This window comes from Ornithorhynchus anatinus, chromosome X5 (genome assembly GCF_004115215.2).
Source record: "Ornithorhynchus anatinus isolate Pmale09 chromosome X5, mOrnAna1.pri.v4, whole genome shotgun sequence".
NCBI classification, from domain to species: Eukaryota; Metazoa; Chordata; class Mammalia; order Monotremata; family Ornithorhynchidae; genus Ornithorhynchus; species Ornithorhynchus anatinus.
The window spans coordinates 7,864,401-7,880,953 of record NC_041753.1 but is presented as its reverse complement, the minus strand read 5'-3'; the positions used below and the strand labels follow the sequence as shown (position 1 = coordinate 7,880,953).

General features: G+C 65.4%; 1 protein-coding gene across 1 annotated transcript; it reads right to left on the bottom strand.

The window, feature by feature from the left end:
- Positions 1-922: 922 nt before the first annotated feature.
- Positions 923-14,597, bottom strand: EHMT2 (euchromatic histone lysine methyltransferase 2). The gene is given in 31 exon segments (XM_039910889.1): positions 923-1,644; positions 2,049-2,224; positions 2,578-2,656; positions 3,188-3,274; positions 3,366-3,481; positions 3,874-3,951; positions 4,156-4,300; positions 4,550-4,717; positions 5,060-5,214; positions 5,536-5,640; positions 5,955-6,056; positions 7,045-7,167; positions 7,274-7,380; positions 7,722-7,804; positions 7,905-8,013; positions 8,016-8,052; positions 8,054-8,087; positions 8,528-8,757; positions 8,878-8,918; positions 8,921-9,020; positions 9,456-9,604; positions 10,067-10,171; positions 10,391-10,502; positions 10,611-10,733; positions 11,253-11,408; positions 11,624-11,709; positions 11,855-11,939; positions 12,381-12,619; positions 12,721-12,939; positions 13,079-13,151; positions 14,592-14,597. Coding segments are annotated over 31 exon segments (3,609 nt in total). The 3' UTR covers positions 923-1,463.
- Between the last annotated feature and the right edge of the window lie 1,956 nt (positions 14,598-16,553).

The window sequence follows — 16,553 nt, the reverse complement described above, 5'->3', positions numbered from 1 at the left end:
CCAAGAGTGAGGAGTTTTTGCTTGATAAGGAGGTTGATAGGCAACGACCGGAGATATTTGAGGAGGCGGGGTGAGACGCCCAGATGTTTTTGTAGAAAGATAATCCGGGTCTTGTCCACTCTATAAGGTCCCTGCCCTTGATAGCCCCACTCCTGGGCTATTATTATTACTACTACTACTACTTGTGGCTCAATCTCATCTATCTCACCTCTGACCGTCTTCCTTCTGGCCTAGAACTCCCTCCCTCTTCATATCCGACAATCACCCTCTCCCCACCTCGAAAGACTTAGTAAAATCCCGTCTCCTCCAAGGGGCCTTTCCCATTAAGCCCTCATTTCCTTTAAGCGCCCTCCTCCCCTGTATTATTTATGCACTTGGCCACTCTCCCTGTGAGCTCTCTGATACTCATCCCCGCTCCCCAAGCACTCATGTCCATATCCTTCAGTCTGCCACTTCCCCTATCTGTAACTTAACTCGATTCCCCATCTCCCTGTCTAGACTGTAAGGCAGGGATGGTGTCTACCAATTCCATTGTGGTCGTCATTCTTGTACAGTGCTCTGTGCAAAGTGAGCGCTCAATAAAGCCCATTGTTTGCCCGGCCCTGTACCCGAACGCTGGGATAGATAGAAGGCCATCAGCTGGGACACAGTCCCTGTCCCACATGATGCTCAAAGGGGGAGGGAGAATTGGCACCGAATCCCCATTCTACAGACGAGAGAACTGAGGCAGGCATCCAGAGCCAGGATCCTGGTTATGGGGAATCCAGTGGCATTGTCCTCCTCCCCCATTCCTGCCCCGACCGCCTCCCGGGCCCCGCTTCCCCTAGGCCGACCCCACCAGGACCGCCTACTCTCTGCCCCGACCTGTGCCGGCCCCGCGGCTTCCCCTCGCTGCCCACCAGCTCCGGTTTGATACTGTGCGTTTACCAAACCAAAATGTTTATTGAAATAATTAAAAAGAAGACAAACATAAAGTCCCTCGCCTTAAGACCTGGCTTGTAGGGGCGGTGGGAGGCGGGGTGGGGGGAGGTTGGGGGTGTCGGCCCCTCTCCTCCCCTCCGATCCCAGTGTCCGTGTCCGGCCTGGGCCGGCGGGAACCCAGCCCAATCTAGAACATCCGGCTGGGGTGGCCGTGGGGCGGTGTCGGGGGGGCGGAGCAGACGGACGGGGAAGTGGGAGAGGTGGCCGTCTGGAGGGCGGTAGGGGGGTGGGGGTGGTGCCACGCCATGGTGGAGTGAAACTTCTGAAACCTGGGGAGGGGGGAGAACCCCCAGCCCGCCTTGGGGGGAGGGGAGAAGAGGGGTCTCCGCCCCCCAAAGGCGGCTGGTCTGGGGAGCGATGCTGAAAGCCGACGAGAGGAACCCGGATCCGACCGGCTCCCGCCAAGGAATGTGTGAGGGCTGACCTGGCTTCTCCCCTCACTGTCCCCACCCCGGGCGTAGGAGGGGGTCGACGGGCCGTGGTCAGGGCGGGCAGGGGGGCAGGGGGCCGAGGTCGGTGAGCAACTCCGGGTGGGGGTCCAGGCGGCCGAGCCGGCTCTGCTCCAGGGCGATGGCTTCGGCCGAGTGCTTGCACTTCTCCGAGCCGCACTGGCACGTGAAGTACTTGCTCTTGATGTCCCAGAAGCGGTCGCCGTAGTCAAAACTGAGGGGGAGCGCGGACGGGCGGGTCGGACGGAGGGAGGGTGGACATATGGGCGCAGTGGACGGGGGATCGATCTCTGGCTGCCCCAGGCCGGGCCTCCCTCTCACCTGCTATCCAGCCCCGGCCCCTCAGGCCTTCCCTCCCACCCGAACCCCAACCCCCCACCAGTCCCTCTGCCTGGTCCGCCCCGACCCAGGCCGATCCTCCCTCTCGGCCGCATCCCAGCTGGCTCCCCCAGGCCCAGGCCAGTCCCCCCTCCGCGGCCCGGCCCCCACTCCCGGCTCCGTCCCTCCTTCCTGCGCTCTGACCCAGTCCCCCCTCAGCCCTTTCCCTTCCTCCTTCCTGGGCCCCGGCTCCGGCCCGGGCCTCCCTCTGTCTCCATCCCTCCCGAGGCCCAGACTGACCCGAGCTCCTCGCCGGCGCGGATGTCCCGGGAGCTGAAGAAGGCGATGCGTGGGAAGCGCAGGTCCTGGTGCAGCATGAAGACACGGACGGGGATGATGTTGGGGTCGCACAGGTGGTTGATGAAGCGGCTGATGTTGCCATAGTAACGGGCGTCGATACAGTACACCTCGCCGTCCTGTGCGGGTGAGGCCGGGGAGAGGCGGACACTCCGGACAGCCACCCTCGACCCCCGCTCAGCCCCTAAACCTCCCGCCCAGCGTGGTCGCCCACTAGACTAGTGGGCTGGGAAGACATTCCCCGGCACTGTTGCACCGGACTCTCCCAAGCGCTCAGCACGGTGCTCTGCACACGGGAAGCGCTCCGTAAATAATGCCTTCGACGGATTGGTCGATCGGACACCGCATCGCCCTCCTGCCCGGGGGCCGAGCCAAGAGTTCAACACCTCAGGAAAGGGGAGGAAGGGGAAGAGGGGGAGTGGGGACCCTTCCCCAAATGTTCCCCTTCCCCGGCTCCAGGTCCAGCAGGTACCTTGTTGTCCAGGTCAAACAGGTAGGAGTCATCTTCCCTCACGTCGGCCTCCGCGTCTGAGATCAACTCCCCGACGTACCTGTCCGGGGCGGTTGGCGGCTCAGTCCCGGAGCGGAGCCTGGCCCGGCCCTGGGCCGGCCCCTCCTCTCAAGCCCCTGCCCCCAGCCCCACCGTCACCCAGATAGGAGACTCTAGACCCTCGCCACCCCCCAGCCTCAGGCTTCCCCCTCTCCTGAGTTGAGAGACCCCCCCAGGTCCTGCCCCCATCCCCACGACCACTCAGATCGGAGACTCTAGACCCCTCAAGCCCTGGGCTTCCCCGCCTCCTCTGGTCAGAGACCCCGGCCCCGGCCCCTACCCTGCGAGACCCTAAACCCACAGCCCCAGGCTTCCCCGCCTCCTCAGAAGTCAGGGACCCCGACCCCACCCCAACTCCAGGACCACCCAGCTCAGAGACACTAGACACTCTCCTCTCAGGTCAGAGGCCTGGCCCCAACCAATCCCCACACCCACCCACCGCAGAGTCGCTAGCCCTCCCGCCCCAGGCTCCCCCACCCCTCAGAGATCGGAAGCCTCCCCTCCGCCCAGCGGAAGGGGCAGGGTGACTCACTCGCAGATGAAGGTGCCCTGGGGGATGGTCTGCAGTGCCCGGACCCCCCAGCCCATTTTGGCCGTGCGATAGAGCTGCAGCCGCACCCTGCGGGGGAGAGGAGGCGTCAGAGGGGCGGGCCGCAATAAGGGGTGGAGGTGGGGGAGGGGAGGGGAGGGAGGAGAGCCGGGGTCCTCACTTGATCCCGCTCTGCACCACGCGGTTCTTGCAGTTGCGCCAGCAGGCGCAGGCCTGGTTGCACTCGAAAATGAGCGGCGGCTCGATCTTGTTGAATTCCTGCAGCAGCCGTCCGTCCTGCAGCCGGGTGGGGGCCGCGGGTCAGGGGTCGGCCTCCACCCCCGACCCTTGCCCCGACCAAGTCCCTTCCCGCCTTCCCCCAGTGCTGCCTGTTCAATCTAGGGATGGTGGGAAAAGTGCGGGGAGGGGTTTGCCCAGGAAACAGGAGAGGCCAGTGACATATTTGTATGGCATCTGCATATCACCGGCCAGCCTGCCCCCCACCCCCGCCCCACTAAACACTATAACCCCCTCTCGGCCAATCTCCCCTCCAATCTGCGCCACCCCCAGGATGCTCCACCCTCCGACCCATCATCTTCTCTGTCGTCCCCCACACCGCCAATCCCACCCGACCTGGGGGGGGGGGGGACCCTTCCTCCGGGCCCGGACGGCCCCCGGGGTGGGCTCACCTTGTCGTACCAGCAGCGGATGCTCAGCTGGCCACACAGGCAGTTGGAGCTGGAGCAGTCGTCCCCGCAGGTGCAGTGCTGAGGTGGGATGGGGGTTGGGGCGGGGACACTGGGGTCATCCTGGGACCTGCCCACATCCCACCCCCAAGACAGGAACCCGGGGGCAGCGATCGAGTCCAGGGGCAGGAAAGGCGGGAAGCAAGCGCAGACGGAATCCCGCGGGGGAGGAGAAAGGTCTCGGGGACACGTGGGGAGAGACGGGACGCCGGGGGCGGGGCTCGCCTGCAGGTGGGTGATGTTGCGGTCGATGTTCATGGTGGAGGTCTCGCAGTTCTCGGAGACGTACTTGTAGTCCTCGGGGCACGGCTCCCCGTCCACGCCGTTCACGCACGGGATGGGGACGTTCTCGTAGCCCCGCGCCACGTCCCTGCGGCGGGGCCGGGAGCGGGGGTGGCGCTCAGCACGCCGCGGGGGTCGGACCCCCGGGGCCGTTGCTCGGCTCACCCTCGCCCCCTCCCCTCAACGGCCTCCGCCGGCCGCCCTCCTCCCCGCTCTCCCCGACCCGTCGACCGACCGACGGCATCTCCCGAGTGCTCCCGGTGGGCAGGGCGCCAGACCGAGCACTTGAACCGCGCTCCCCGGCGCCGCCCCTGCCCCGGCCCCCCGGGCCGCCCACCTGCAGACGATCCTCTCGGTGCGCAGGCAGCGGTTCCCCACCCCGAGGCGCAGCTTGCGGCTGAGCTGCAGGGCGAACCAGACGTCGGAGCGCTCGGCCGTCAGGTCCCAGGCCGTGTCCCCCTCCTTGTTCCGCAGCTCCGGGTCCGCCCCGCGGGACAGGAACAGCCTGGCCGGGGGGACACACATGCCGGGGCCGGGCCGTGAGCCCGGCGCCCAGTGGCTGTGGTGGGTGGGTGTGTTGGGGGCGGGGCTCACGGCACACAGTCACGGTAGCGCTTGCGGGTGGCGGTAGGCAACGGCGGGTCCCCGTGGGGGTGTCCACGTCCGTGTGCGTCCCCAGGTCTGTGTGTGTGTCCGTGCGGGTCAGGGGACGGTGCTCAGCACAGGCGGCTGCGGTAGCCCTGGCGGGTGGCGATGTGCAGGGGCGGGTCGCTGTGTGTGTGTATGTGTGTGTCCACGTCCGTGCGTCCCAGGGGCCGGGCGGGGGCAGGGCGGGGGCGGCTCTCACAGCACGCAGTCGTGGTAGCTCTCGCGGGCGGCGATGTGCAGGGGCGTGTCGCCGTGGTAGTTGACGGCGTGCAGGTCGCAGCGGGCGTTGAGCAGCACCTCGGCGATGGCGGCGCTGCCTGTGAACGAGGCCCAGTGCAGGCAGATGTTCTCCTCCTGCAGGGGGGCGGCGGCAGCGGCGGGGGTCCAAAGGGGGGCCGGACCCGGCTCCCCTCACCCCACTCCTCTCCCCGGTCTCCCCCGCCACGCTCTCGGGCTGTCGACCGGCGGGACGTCCCCTCCCCGCGTCTCCTCGTCCCGACGGTCCCCCTCGAACTCTCAGGTGGTCGGTCAGCGGGACGTCCGCTCCCCTCCACCCCTTCCCCACCCTGATGGTCCCCCGACCTCAAGCTCTCACACTGTCGGTCAGCAGGAAGTCCCCCCTTTCCTCTCCCCGGCCCCCCCCAACCCGGGCGGCCTCCCCGCTGGCGCTCTCACATTGTCGGTCAACGTGACGTCCGCCCCCCGCGTCAGCAGCAGGCGGATCACCTCGATGTGCTTGTGCTCCGCTGCCCAGATGATGGGGGTCCAGCCCCCGTTGTCCTGGGGGAGACCTGAGGTCAGAGGTCACGCCCCTCCGAGACCGAGGCGGCAGCCAGCAGTCACGGTGAGAGGGGGAGACGGACGCATCGACACACCGTCAGAAACGGGGAGGAACGGACACAGGCCAGGATGGGCTCGGGATGGGGCCAGGGGGTTGGGAGCGGGATGACGTCGAGGGACGGGGACATCGGGGTTCCGGATTGGGACTGAGATGAGGTCGGGGGTCGGGATCGGGTTGAGGTCAGGGACCGCGGTGGGGACAGGTGTCGGGAGTGGCGTGTCTCTGGGGGAGTGGGGCTGAAGAAGGCACCGACCTGAGCGTTGACATCCACCTGCCCGGTCCCCAGCAGCAGGCTGACCATCTCCAGGTTCCCGCTCTTGGCCGCGTGGTGGAGGCAGGTGGAGCCGTCTTCCTCCTGGACGGGAGACGTGGGCGACGACGAGACCGTTGTAATGACGGCAAGGAGGTCAATGGGGTTGTTTGTTACGCGTCCACCGGGTGCCCAGTAGACACCAGATGATCAGAATAGACACGGTCCCTGCTCTCCTCGGGGCTTACGGTCCAGGGGGAGAGAGAATGGATATTTCACTCCAATTTCACAGAAGAGGAAACTGAGGCTCAGAGTGCCTTGCCCAAGGACACCTGGCAGGCGAATGATGGATTGGAGAACCCAGGTTCCCTGACTCCCAGGCCCCGGGATGCTCCCTGTTGGGCGGAGGTGCAGGCCCACACTGGCCCTCCGGCCCCCACAGAGGGGTGGGGGAAGGTGTGGAGCCCTGAAGCGGCCCAGTAGGCCAGACCTGAGTCCTTGTGGGCAGGGGATGTGTCAGCCAACTCTCTTGAACCATGCTCCCCCAAGGGCTTAGTACAGCGCTCTGCTCATAGTGAGCGCTCAATAAATGCCGCCGATGACGACTTCAGGGTCAGCATGCACCACTGCCACCTCTCTTTCGGGCTCCCCTTTCCCTCTCGCCCGTTGGCTTTGGCTCTGGACGTTACCTGGGGGGTCCCGGCCGGCTGTCGGACCAGACAGGACCGGCTTCCTGCAGCCCCCTGGGTCACAATGAACCGAGGGGGTCAAAGGGGCTCGGAGGCTCTGAGCTGGGAGATTCACGGGGCAAACCACCCGACACACACCCCGGGCCAGTGACCCCCGACCCTCATGTCCACGTCCTTAGCCTCTCCCATTCCTCCAACCCGCCTTGGATTTTAGGGCCTCCATGTCTCGACCTTGAGCTCCTTGCAGAGAGGGGACGCATCTACAATCTTTCCTGTCCTCCAGCCCTCGCGCTGCTTGCCTCTGGTCCACCCGACCCCGGCCCACCTGGCTGCACTGACTCGACAGCCGCCTCCAGCCAGCCCACCCCCCTCCCGTGTCCACCGTGGCTCTGGCCCGGGCCCACCTTGCTGAAGACGCAGCCTCCGCGCTGCACCATGTAGCGGGCGGCCTCCACATGGTTGTTGACCACGGCCTCCATGAGCGGCGTCCGCTGAAGCTTGTCCACCGCATTGATGTTGGCCCCGGCCTGGACGGGGGGAGAGAGGGAGCTTGAATGGAGGCCGTGGGGCTCCGGCAGCGGGGAGGGAGCCAGGAGATGGCAAGCGGGGGAAGGGGTGTCCAGGCCCCCTGACCTGCAGCAGGACGTGGCAGATCTCCAGAGAGCCCTTCTGGGCAGCCGCGTGCAGCGGGGTTCGCTTGCTCTGCTGGTCGCTCTGGAAGTTGGGGTCCAGGTTGTCCACTGAGAGGGGCGGGACAGGACGATCACTCACATTCCTCAGAGGCACGACCGGGAGACAACGGGCCTCAGAGAGGGAGAGTCACGGCCAAGGGACATCACGCCTCAGAGGGGGAGAGAGACGTGGCCGGGAGACACCCTACCTCAGGGAGGGACAGAGACGCAGGCCGAGACCCCGCGCCTCAGAGAGGGACAGACAAGTCCGGGAGACACTGTGCCTCGGGGAGGGGCAGAGGCACAGCCAAGGGACACCGTGCCCAGAGATAGGCAGAGATGCAGCCAAGAGACGCTAGAGCTCAGAGGGGGGTAGTGACGCGGGTCCTCGGAGACACGGAGAGACTCACGGAGCATGAGCACCACCTTCTGCAGCTCCCCCTGCTTCACCGACAGGTACAGCTGCCGGGGGTGAAAACGCAGCTTCTTCCTCCTGGCCGGGGTGGGGGACGGCGCGGTACGGGGGATGGCTCGGCATCTCCAGGCTCCCCGGCCCGCTCCCCTTCTTCCTCCCCACCGCGCCCTCCCCTCACCTTTCCGACTCCTGGACCACCAGGGCCTTCTCCAGCGCCTCCCGGCCGGGCCCAGCCTCCAGGCCCACCGCGGAGAGGCAGCCGCCGTTGGGTAGGGCCAGGGACGGCCGGAGCTGTCGATGGTGTCGGCCAGAGGCTCGCACGGCGGGCCGCCGCGGCTCCCCGTGCCCACGCATCCGGGCGCTGGCGGGTCCGGACGGGCGGATGGACCGGGAGACAGGGGGGGGAGTGTTTGAGGCGGAGGTGTGGGGGAGGTCGACCCCAGCATCCCTGGGACACCTCCGGGGCGGATGGCACCGTGCTGGCGTCCAGGAGAGCACGGTGGGGGGAGCAACCCGGGCCCCGCCTTCGAGGGGCTTCCGTTCCCGGGGAGGGGGGAGACAGGTGGGCACTGACGCCTTCCCGCCCCGCTAGGCTCTAAGCGGGCTGCGGGTCGGGAACGCGTCCACCGGCTCTGTTGTGTCGTCCCCTCCCGGTCGCTTAGTACACCACTCTGTACACAGTAAGGACCCAGTAGATACCGCTGACGATGACGGAGAACAAGCCACGCCTGCCGGCAGCAGGGAAGGTGGACGGGTGGGGGAGGACAGGACAGAAAGGAGGTGAGGGGGCCCTGGAGGTACCTGGGTTGGGAGGTGTCGGCCCGGCCGGGGGCATCCTGGGCAGGGGGCGGCGGGGCGGGGGTCCCGGGGGGCGGGACGGCCACGTTCTCCCGGGCGATGGTGACCTCCTGGGCCTCGGAAGCGTCCTCCCCACAGTGGGGGCAGAACACCATCCCGTTCAGCTGGGAAACACAGGCCTTGTGGAAGCGGTGGGTCACCCGGAAGTCGGGGTGGCACTCCAGGAACGTGCCCTGTGGGCGGTGGGCACGGAGGGAGCCGCTCAGTGCCCCGGCGTGGGGGAGGCGGGTGGGGGCGTGGTCACCCCAGAGCCCAGCCCCCGTGCGACCTCCCCCCCCGGGGCCCCCGCTCACCGCGGAGCAGAAGTATCCGCAGCCTGGGCAGCAGTAGTGTTGACCATCCGCGCCCGGTGAGTCTCGCACAAAACCATCAGCGCCACCCGGCTCGAAGGCCTCATCGTCTCCCGCTTCAGGATCCCCGCGCTGCAGCCCAACAGCTGAGGGGTGGCGCGCGGGGGCCGGGGAGGAGACGAGACCATCCGGGAGAGGCAGACGGTGAGGGAGGATGAGGAAGAAAGTTAAGACCCCACTCCTAACTCCCCCTCCTCAGGCCCCACCCCCTCAGTGACCACACACGTGCTCCACCCCCTCACTAATTCGGTGATCACATACGTGGGCCCCATTCACCTCCCCACACTCAGTGACCTCTCTCTCTGTCTCACACGCACACATTCGCACACGCACGCCCTGCCCGCTTCCTGCCTGGATCCCACCCCCTTCCCTCCCCAAATCACTCACTGATCTCTCTCCAACACACACATGTGTGCCTTGCCCACTTCCTGCCCGGGCCCTACCCCCTTACCCCCCGACCCACTCTGCGGTAAGACCCAGGTGTGCCCCGACCACGTCCCGCCCAGGCCCCGCCCCCTCACCTCCCCATCCACGCTCTCGGTGGCCATGCACTTGTGCCCCGCCCGCTCGCTGATGCGGTCGATCTTGGGCGCCTCCATACGGCAGCTGCACAGGGGCAGCTCCTCGAAGCCGCGCTCCGTCTCCAGGGACGACGTGTCGTTCGAGACCCCTGGGGATGGGGGCGGAGGGGGGCTGGTCCACGGGAGTCCTCCCCCATGAGTCACCCCACTCCAACGATCCCGGTTCTGCTGCCCGGTAAGCAGCCGTGAACCCCGACCTCCCCCCACCCCCCAGACCGTCAGCTTCTGGAGGGCGACGATCAGGTAGACGAGCTCTATCAGACTCTCCCAAGTGCTCAGTCCAGTGCTCTGTGTCTGGTAGACAGTAAGTCCCTTGTGGGCAGGGACCGTGTCTACTACAGCGTTGTGCCGTCCCAAGTGCTTACTGCACTGCTCTGCACACAGGAAGTGCTCAGTAAATTCCATCGATTGGTCCGGTATCTTCTCTCCACATCTCCCACAATTTAGGCCGAGGCCAGGCCCGCAGGCGCCTCCCCAGCTGACACCGCCCAGGCTCGCCCAGCCCACGGTCCTCCCGCACGCCCCCCCCATCACGGCCCCACCCTGGTTACCTGCGTGGTTGGGGGAGAGGTTTCCCTCCCTGGGCAGCTCCAGGGACCCCAGCGGCACCTCCATGTACTCAGTGGGGGCGGTGGAAGGTCCCACCCCGTTCACACCTGAGGCACGGAGAGGGGGGAAGGGGCTGGAGGGGGCGCCTGGCTGGAGGGGCAGGCTGGAAGGTGGGGGGTCCCGGGGTCGGGGGGGGGGGGCGGGGCAGGGGCCTGAAAGCCCAAGGGGAAAGTCCGACAGAGGATCCCGAGGGCGGACCTGAGGAGGGACCCCATGGGCGGACCCCACGGGTGGACCCCGAGGGCAAACGGCAGGGTGGACGGCACCTCGCGGCTCCTTGGGCCGGGCCTCCCGTTTGCGCCGCTTCCTGGTGGGCTTCACCCAGGGACTGTCTTTCCGCCACTTCTTCTTGGCCTTGCGCCGGACGCTGGAGCCGCTCTAGGAGGGGGCGGGGCCACCTGAGATGGGAAACCCGTCCCCAAGCCCATCGCCCACCCCCTCCGCCCAACCAGCTCCCCGGCCACCCAGCCGGCTGCCCGTCCTCACCCTGTCGGACTGATTCCCAGACTCTTCGTCTTCTTCCTCTTCCTCCTCCTCCTCTTCTTCTTCCTCTTCCTCCTCCTCCTCTTCCTCCTCGCTCAGCTGCTCCGCCAGGGCCTCGGCCTCGGACTGGAGAAGACGGAGAGGCGGCCGGCCATGAGAAAGGGGGGGGGCGGCCGGCTAAGGGGGGACAGGGACGCGGGCAAAAGAGGCCAGAGGCGGGCAGACGGAGCCACCGAGAGACCAAGGGAGATGGAGGCGGGCCGAGACAAGCCAAGACGGGCCACGGCAGGCAGGCGGAGGCGGACGGAGGCCAAGGCAGGCAGATGGAGGCAAGAGGGAGGCCAAGGCAAGCAAGTGGAGACAGAGGGAGGCCAAGGCGGGCAAGCAGAGACGGAGGGAGGCCGAGACAGGCAGAGGGAGCGGAGGGAGGCCAAGGCAGGCGGGTGGAGGCAGGGCAGGACGGAGGCCAAGGCAGGCGGGTGGAGGCCAAGGCAGGCGGGTGGAGACCAAGGGAGGGAGGCCAAGGCAAGCGAGCGGAAGCAGACGAGACACCTGCACGGTAAGGGAAGGAGAGTTCGTGGAACTAAGTTAGGCGCCACGGGACGGGCCGGCGGGGAGGTCGGGGGCAGCGGGGCCACCCCTCACCTTGCTGTCTGAGTCGACCCGCTCGTCGACGGAGTAAGAGTCGTAGTACAGGCTGAAGCCCTCGCCCACGTCCGTCTCCCAGTCCTCCAGGGTCCCCCGGCCCCCCTTGTCCAGGCTGGACGCCCCCGGGCCCTGGGCCGGACCCAGATCCTCTGACTGGGGGAGGGGGAGAATGGGGAAAAGGAGAGAGACAGAGACAGAGAAAGAGAGAGAGAGAAGAGAGAGGAGAGAGATCGGGGAGGGGAGATGGGATCCAGGCAACCCGCCAGCCCCCTACCCTCCACCAGGCCACGGCTCCTCCCCGTCTCCGCAGTCCCCACTCCCCTCCTAGGACCCAGGGGCTGACCCCCGCAGCCTCCCCCGCCCCATACCTCTCCCCTGAGATGTCCACCCCTGTCCAGTTCTCTCTTGTGAGATCCTTCATCCATCAGGTCCAATTTCCTCCGCTTGGCGATGTCTGGGAGGAGAGAGGGGAAAGTGAGACAGCCCCCCCGCCCCTTCCCCGTCCCCCAGACCCAACTGCCCTCACCCCTCCCCAGAGCTGGGTGTCACGTAAGGGCCCCGAGGGAGCTCGGGTAGGGGAGGGAGAGGGGGAGACTCACCAGGGCCCATGTCCCCCACTGAACGGAGATCGTCGCTCACACGGAAATGCTGGACCTCGGGAGGCCGCTTCTCTGGAATCGGGGGCTACCCGACGGGAGGCGGAAGGTGTGAGGCCTGGAGGTCCCCGCCCCCCAAGCCCCCGCACGCTCTCCCTGCCCCCCGCCAGCAACTCTTTCTTTTTCGCAACAATATCTGTGAGACGCTTACTACGTTCCAGGCACTGAACTAAGCTCCGCGGTAGATACGATCCAATCGGGTCAGGCAGAATCCGTGTCCCACGTGGGGGTCACAGGCTTAACCCCCGTTTAACAGATGAGGTAACGGGCCCAGAGAGCGAAGTGACTCGCACCAGGGTACCGAGCAGACAAGTGACGGAGCTGGGATGCGAACCCAGGTCGCTCTGACTCCAGGGCCCGGGCTCCATCCGGTACGCCGGTACCCGGCAGAAGAATAACAGGCCACGCTGCCCCTTCCCGAGGACCCCGGGGGCCCCCTTCCCCAGGTCGTCCCGAGCGGCGCGCTCACCTGACCGCTCCCGGGTTTGGACATGGTCTTCCGGGCCCGGTGGACCTTGGGCTTCCCGTCCGGGGCGGCAGGGGGGGCGGCGGCCGGCGGGGCCTCGGGCCCGGGACCGCTCAGGAGCCTCATGGCCAGAGACTGGACCGAGGGAGGGGATTTCCCGGCCCCCGTCATGGACATCTTGGCCCGGCTCGTGCAGGGCGTCCCCTTACCGGGGGAGGACGGGAAGGACTTGGTGGCGTGACCTAAAGGGGGGGGAATAGAGAGAAGGGGGGGGGCGTCACGGAAGAGCCTGGCATCCGGTGCCTCCCCCCTCCGGCCCGCCGGCCCGCCCCCGGCTCCTTACCCATCAGCCCCCGGACGCCGGCGATGCCCCCGTCGCCCTGGGGGCTGTCGGGCTCCTCCCCGATGAGGGGGGTGGGCCCCACGGGGGTGTGCGCCCCGTCTTCCCCGACGGTCACCGTCACCGAGGCGGGGGAGGGGGGCGCGCCCGGCTCGGGGGGTTCCGGCCGGTCCCTCCGAGGGGACCCCTCTCCGGCCGCGGGGTCCCGGGAAGGGCTGGCACCTGAGGGGAGGGAGAGAGTGCTGGGGCGGGGGGAAGGGGGCGGAGGGCCCGTTGGAACCCGGGGCGGGGAGGGAGGGCAGGGGCTGGGTGGGACCATTGGGGGGAGTGAGGGGATGAAGGGGTAAGGGGGTCCCCTCACCTTTCTCCGGGGCTCCGGGGTCTTCATCCTGCGGCGGCGCGGCGGGGTCCTGGGGGTCGGTCGGAGGGGCCCCCTGTGCGGGCAGACGGGGGCTGAGGCCCGGGCCCGGCGGCGGGGGCGCCCGGGACGGGGGCGGCGGGAGCGGGCTCCGCCCCCGGCCCCGCCTCCGCCCCGGGCCCCGCCGCCCGGCGCCCCTCATGCCCGGCGGGAACGGGGGCCCGCCCTCGGCCCGCCCCCCCCCCCCCGGCCCGGCCCCCCCCCCCGCCCCGGCCGCGCCGCTCCCGCTTTGTCCCCGGGGCGCGGGCCCCCGCCGCCCCCCGCCCGCGGGACCCCCGGCTCCCGGGCCCCGACCCGGCTCCCGGCCCCGCCGGCCCCCCGGAACCTCGCGCGGGCGCGCGCCTCCTCCGGGCACGCGCCGGCGGGGCACGCGGCCCGCTCCCGCCTCCTCTCCCCTCCTCCCCTGTCCCGTCCGCTCCGCTCCGCTCCCCTCCCCCGCCCGCACCTCGCCCGTCGCCGTCCCCGCCGCCGCCGCAGCTCCCGCCGCCGTCCCCGCCGCCGCCGCCGCCGCCCGCCATGGCCGCTCGCGCCGGGGGCCGGACGGCGAGCGCCGGGGGCCGAGTCACGTGGGCCGGGGCGGGGGCGGGGGCGGGGGCGGGAGGGGCGGGGCCGGGGCGGGGGGAGTCTTAAAGGGGCCGCGGACAAACCCCCTCCCCCCACCTCCGCCCGCCCCCGGCCCCCTCACGCTGTCTCTTCTTCCTTTTTTTCTTTTTTCTTCCTCCTCCTCGTCTTTCTCTTTTCCCCTTTCCCCTCCTTTTCTCCTTCTTCTTCCTTCTTTTTCCTCCTCTTCTCTCTTTCTTTTTCCTCTTCCTTTCTTTTTTTCCTTCTACCTTCTCTTTCTTTTTCCTTTTCATTCCGTCTTTTTCCTTTGTCATGCTCCCTCTTTTCCTTTTCATCTTTTCCCCTTTTTCATCGCTATTTTCCCGTTTATCTTCTATTTCTCCTCTTTCCTTCTCTTTTTCTTTTTCCTTCTTTTTCTTTTACCTTTTTTCCTTCCCCTGTTATTTTTCTTCTCTTTTCCCTTTTCCTTCTCGTTTTCTTTTATCCTCTCTTTTTTCTTTTCCCTTCTCTTTCTTTTTCCATCTCCTTTTCTTTATCCTTTTTCCTCCACTTTTTCTTTTTCCTTTTCCATCTCTTTTCTCTCTTCCTTCTCTTTTTCTTTTTCCATCTCTTTTTCATTTCAGTCTTTCCTTCTTTTTCCTTTTTCCTTCCTCCCTTCTCTTCTTCGTTTTCTTTTCTCTGATATAAATCAGCCGGGTGAGACACAGTCTCTTCCCCACAAGCTAAGAAGGAGGGCGAGCCGGTGTTGACTCTGACTCCCAGGCCCGGGCTCTTTCCATTAGGCCACAGTGCCTCTGTAGCTTCCTTGGGACGGAGCCAGATGGCAGGGGGCTGTGGGGAGAACTGGGAGGGGTTGGGAGGGACTCCTGGGTTCCAGTAAGTGGGAATGGCCCACCTCCATCGCACCCCTTTTTCTGTCTCATCGCGGGCCTCGGCGTCTCAACCTTCCTGTGCATCTTTGTGTCTCTCTGGTTTCCCCGTCTCCCTCCCCGGTCTTTCTCTTCCTCGGCCTCTCACATTTCCTTGTCTCCCTCCCATCATCGTCACCCTCATCATCAACAATGGCATTTATTGAGCACTTACTGTGTGCAAAGCACTGTACTAAGCACTTGGGAGAATGCAAGGGTTGTAGCAAAGCAGAGAAGCAGCGTGGCTCAGTGGAAAGAGGCCGGACTTGGGAGTCAGCGGTCATGGGTTCGAAGCCCGGATCTGCCACTTGTCAGCTGTGTGACTGTGGGCAAGTCACTTTACTTCTCTGTGCCTCAGTTACCTCATCTGTAAAATGGGGATGAACACTGTGAGCCTCACATGGGACAACCTGATTACCCTGTATCTACCCCAGTGCTTAGACCGGTGCTCTGCACATAGTAAGCGCTTAACAAATACCAACATTATTATTATTTTTATTCCCTTGACCTTCTTGGGCTCGGGTCTGTCTTTCTTTTTTTTTCCCCCATGGTATTTGTTAAACGCTTACTATGTGACAAACGCTGTTCGAAGCGCGGGGATAGGTACGCGTTAACTAGATGGGACACAGTCACTGTCCCACCTGAGGCTTACAGTCTAAGTAGGAGGGAGAAGAGATATCCCCAGTTTTTTCCCTTGAGGAAACCGAGGCCCAGAGAAGTGAAGTGACTTGTCCAAAGTCTCTTTCTGTCTCTCTAGGTCTGGTCTGTCTCTCTCTTCGGGGGTCTCTGAGGGCCTCCAAAGAGCACACGGAACCCCAGGGCCTGGGCTGAAAGGAGCCGGTCCAACCTGATCACCCCATATCTGCCCCTGTGCTTAGCGTGGCTCAGTGGCAAGAGCCCGGGCTGGGGAGTCAGAGGTCATGGGTTCGAATCCCGGCTCTGCCTCTCGTCAGCTGTGTGACTGTGGGCAAGTCACTTCACTTCTCTGTGCCTCAGTTCCCTCATCCGTCAAATGGGGATGAAGACTGTGAGCCTCATGTGGGACAATCTGATGACCCTGTATCTCCCCCAGCGCTTAGAACAGTGCTCGGCACATAGTAAGCGCTTAACAAATACCCACATTATTATCCGTCACTTGTCAGCTGTGAGACCTTGGGGAAGTCACTTACCTTTCTCCCTGCCTCAATCACCTCATCTGTAAATGGGGATTAACTTCTACTCCATTAAACTGTGAGCCCCACGGGGGACAGGGACTGTGTCCGACCTGATTAACTTGTATCTACCCCAGCGCTTAGTCGACTGCTTGGCACTGTAGTAAGCGCTGAACAATTACCAATAAAAGAAAGAATAAATTACCACAAGGTAACAGGACCTGCCTCTCATTACTAAGACACCGCTCCACCCGAGGGAGAGCAAAGGCTGCTGGGAGTCGTAGTCCCCCCCTCCCCGAACAGCGGGCTTTCACCCCAAAGGCTGCTGGGAGTTGTAGTCTCCCCCACGCGGCAGGCTTCCCCCAAAGGCTGCTGGGAATTGTAGTCCGCCCACCGCATCGAGGGCTTCCCCCAAAGCCTGCTGGGAACTGTAGTTTTTCATTCATTCATTCATTCATTCATTCATTCGTATTTCTTGAGCGCTTACTGGGTGCAGAGCACTGTACTAAGCGCTTGGAAAGTACAATTCAGCAACCAATCGAGCCAATCCCTGCCCAGCAACGGGCTCGCGTTGTAGAAGAGACCGGCGATTGACGCGGAGAGGACTTGTCCCCTCCCCATCCCTCAGATGACACCGCCGTGGCGGCAAAGGGGGTTGGGGAATCCCCAGACGTGCCAGAAATAGAAATCCAGTGGGGAGCCTGAGGAGCTGAGGAAGCCAGGTTCCTGGGCTTTATCGTCTGCCCCCCGGCTAGCCGGACAGCTCCATGTGGGCAGGGATCTGGGCTACCGACTCTG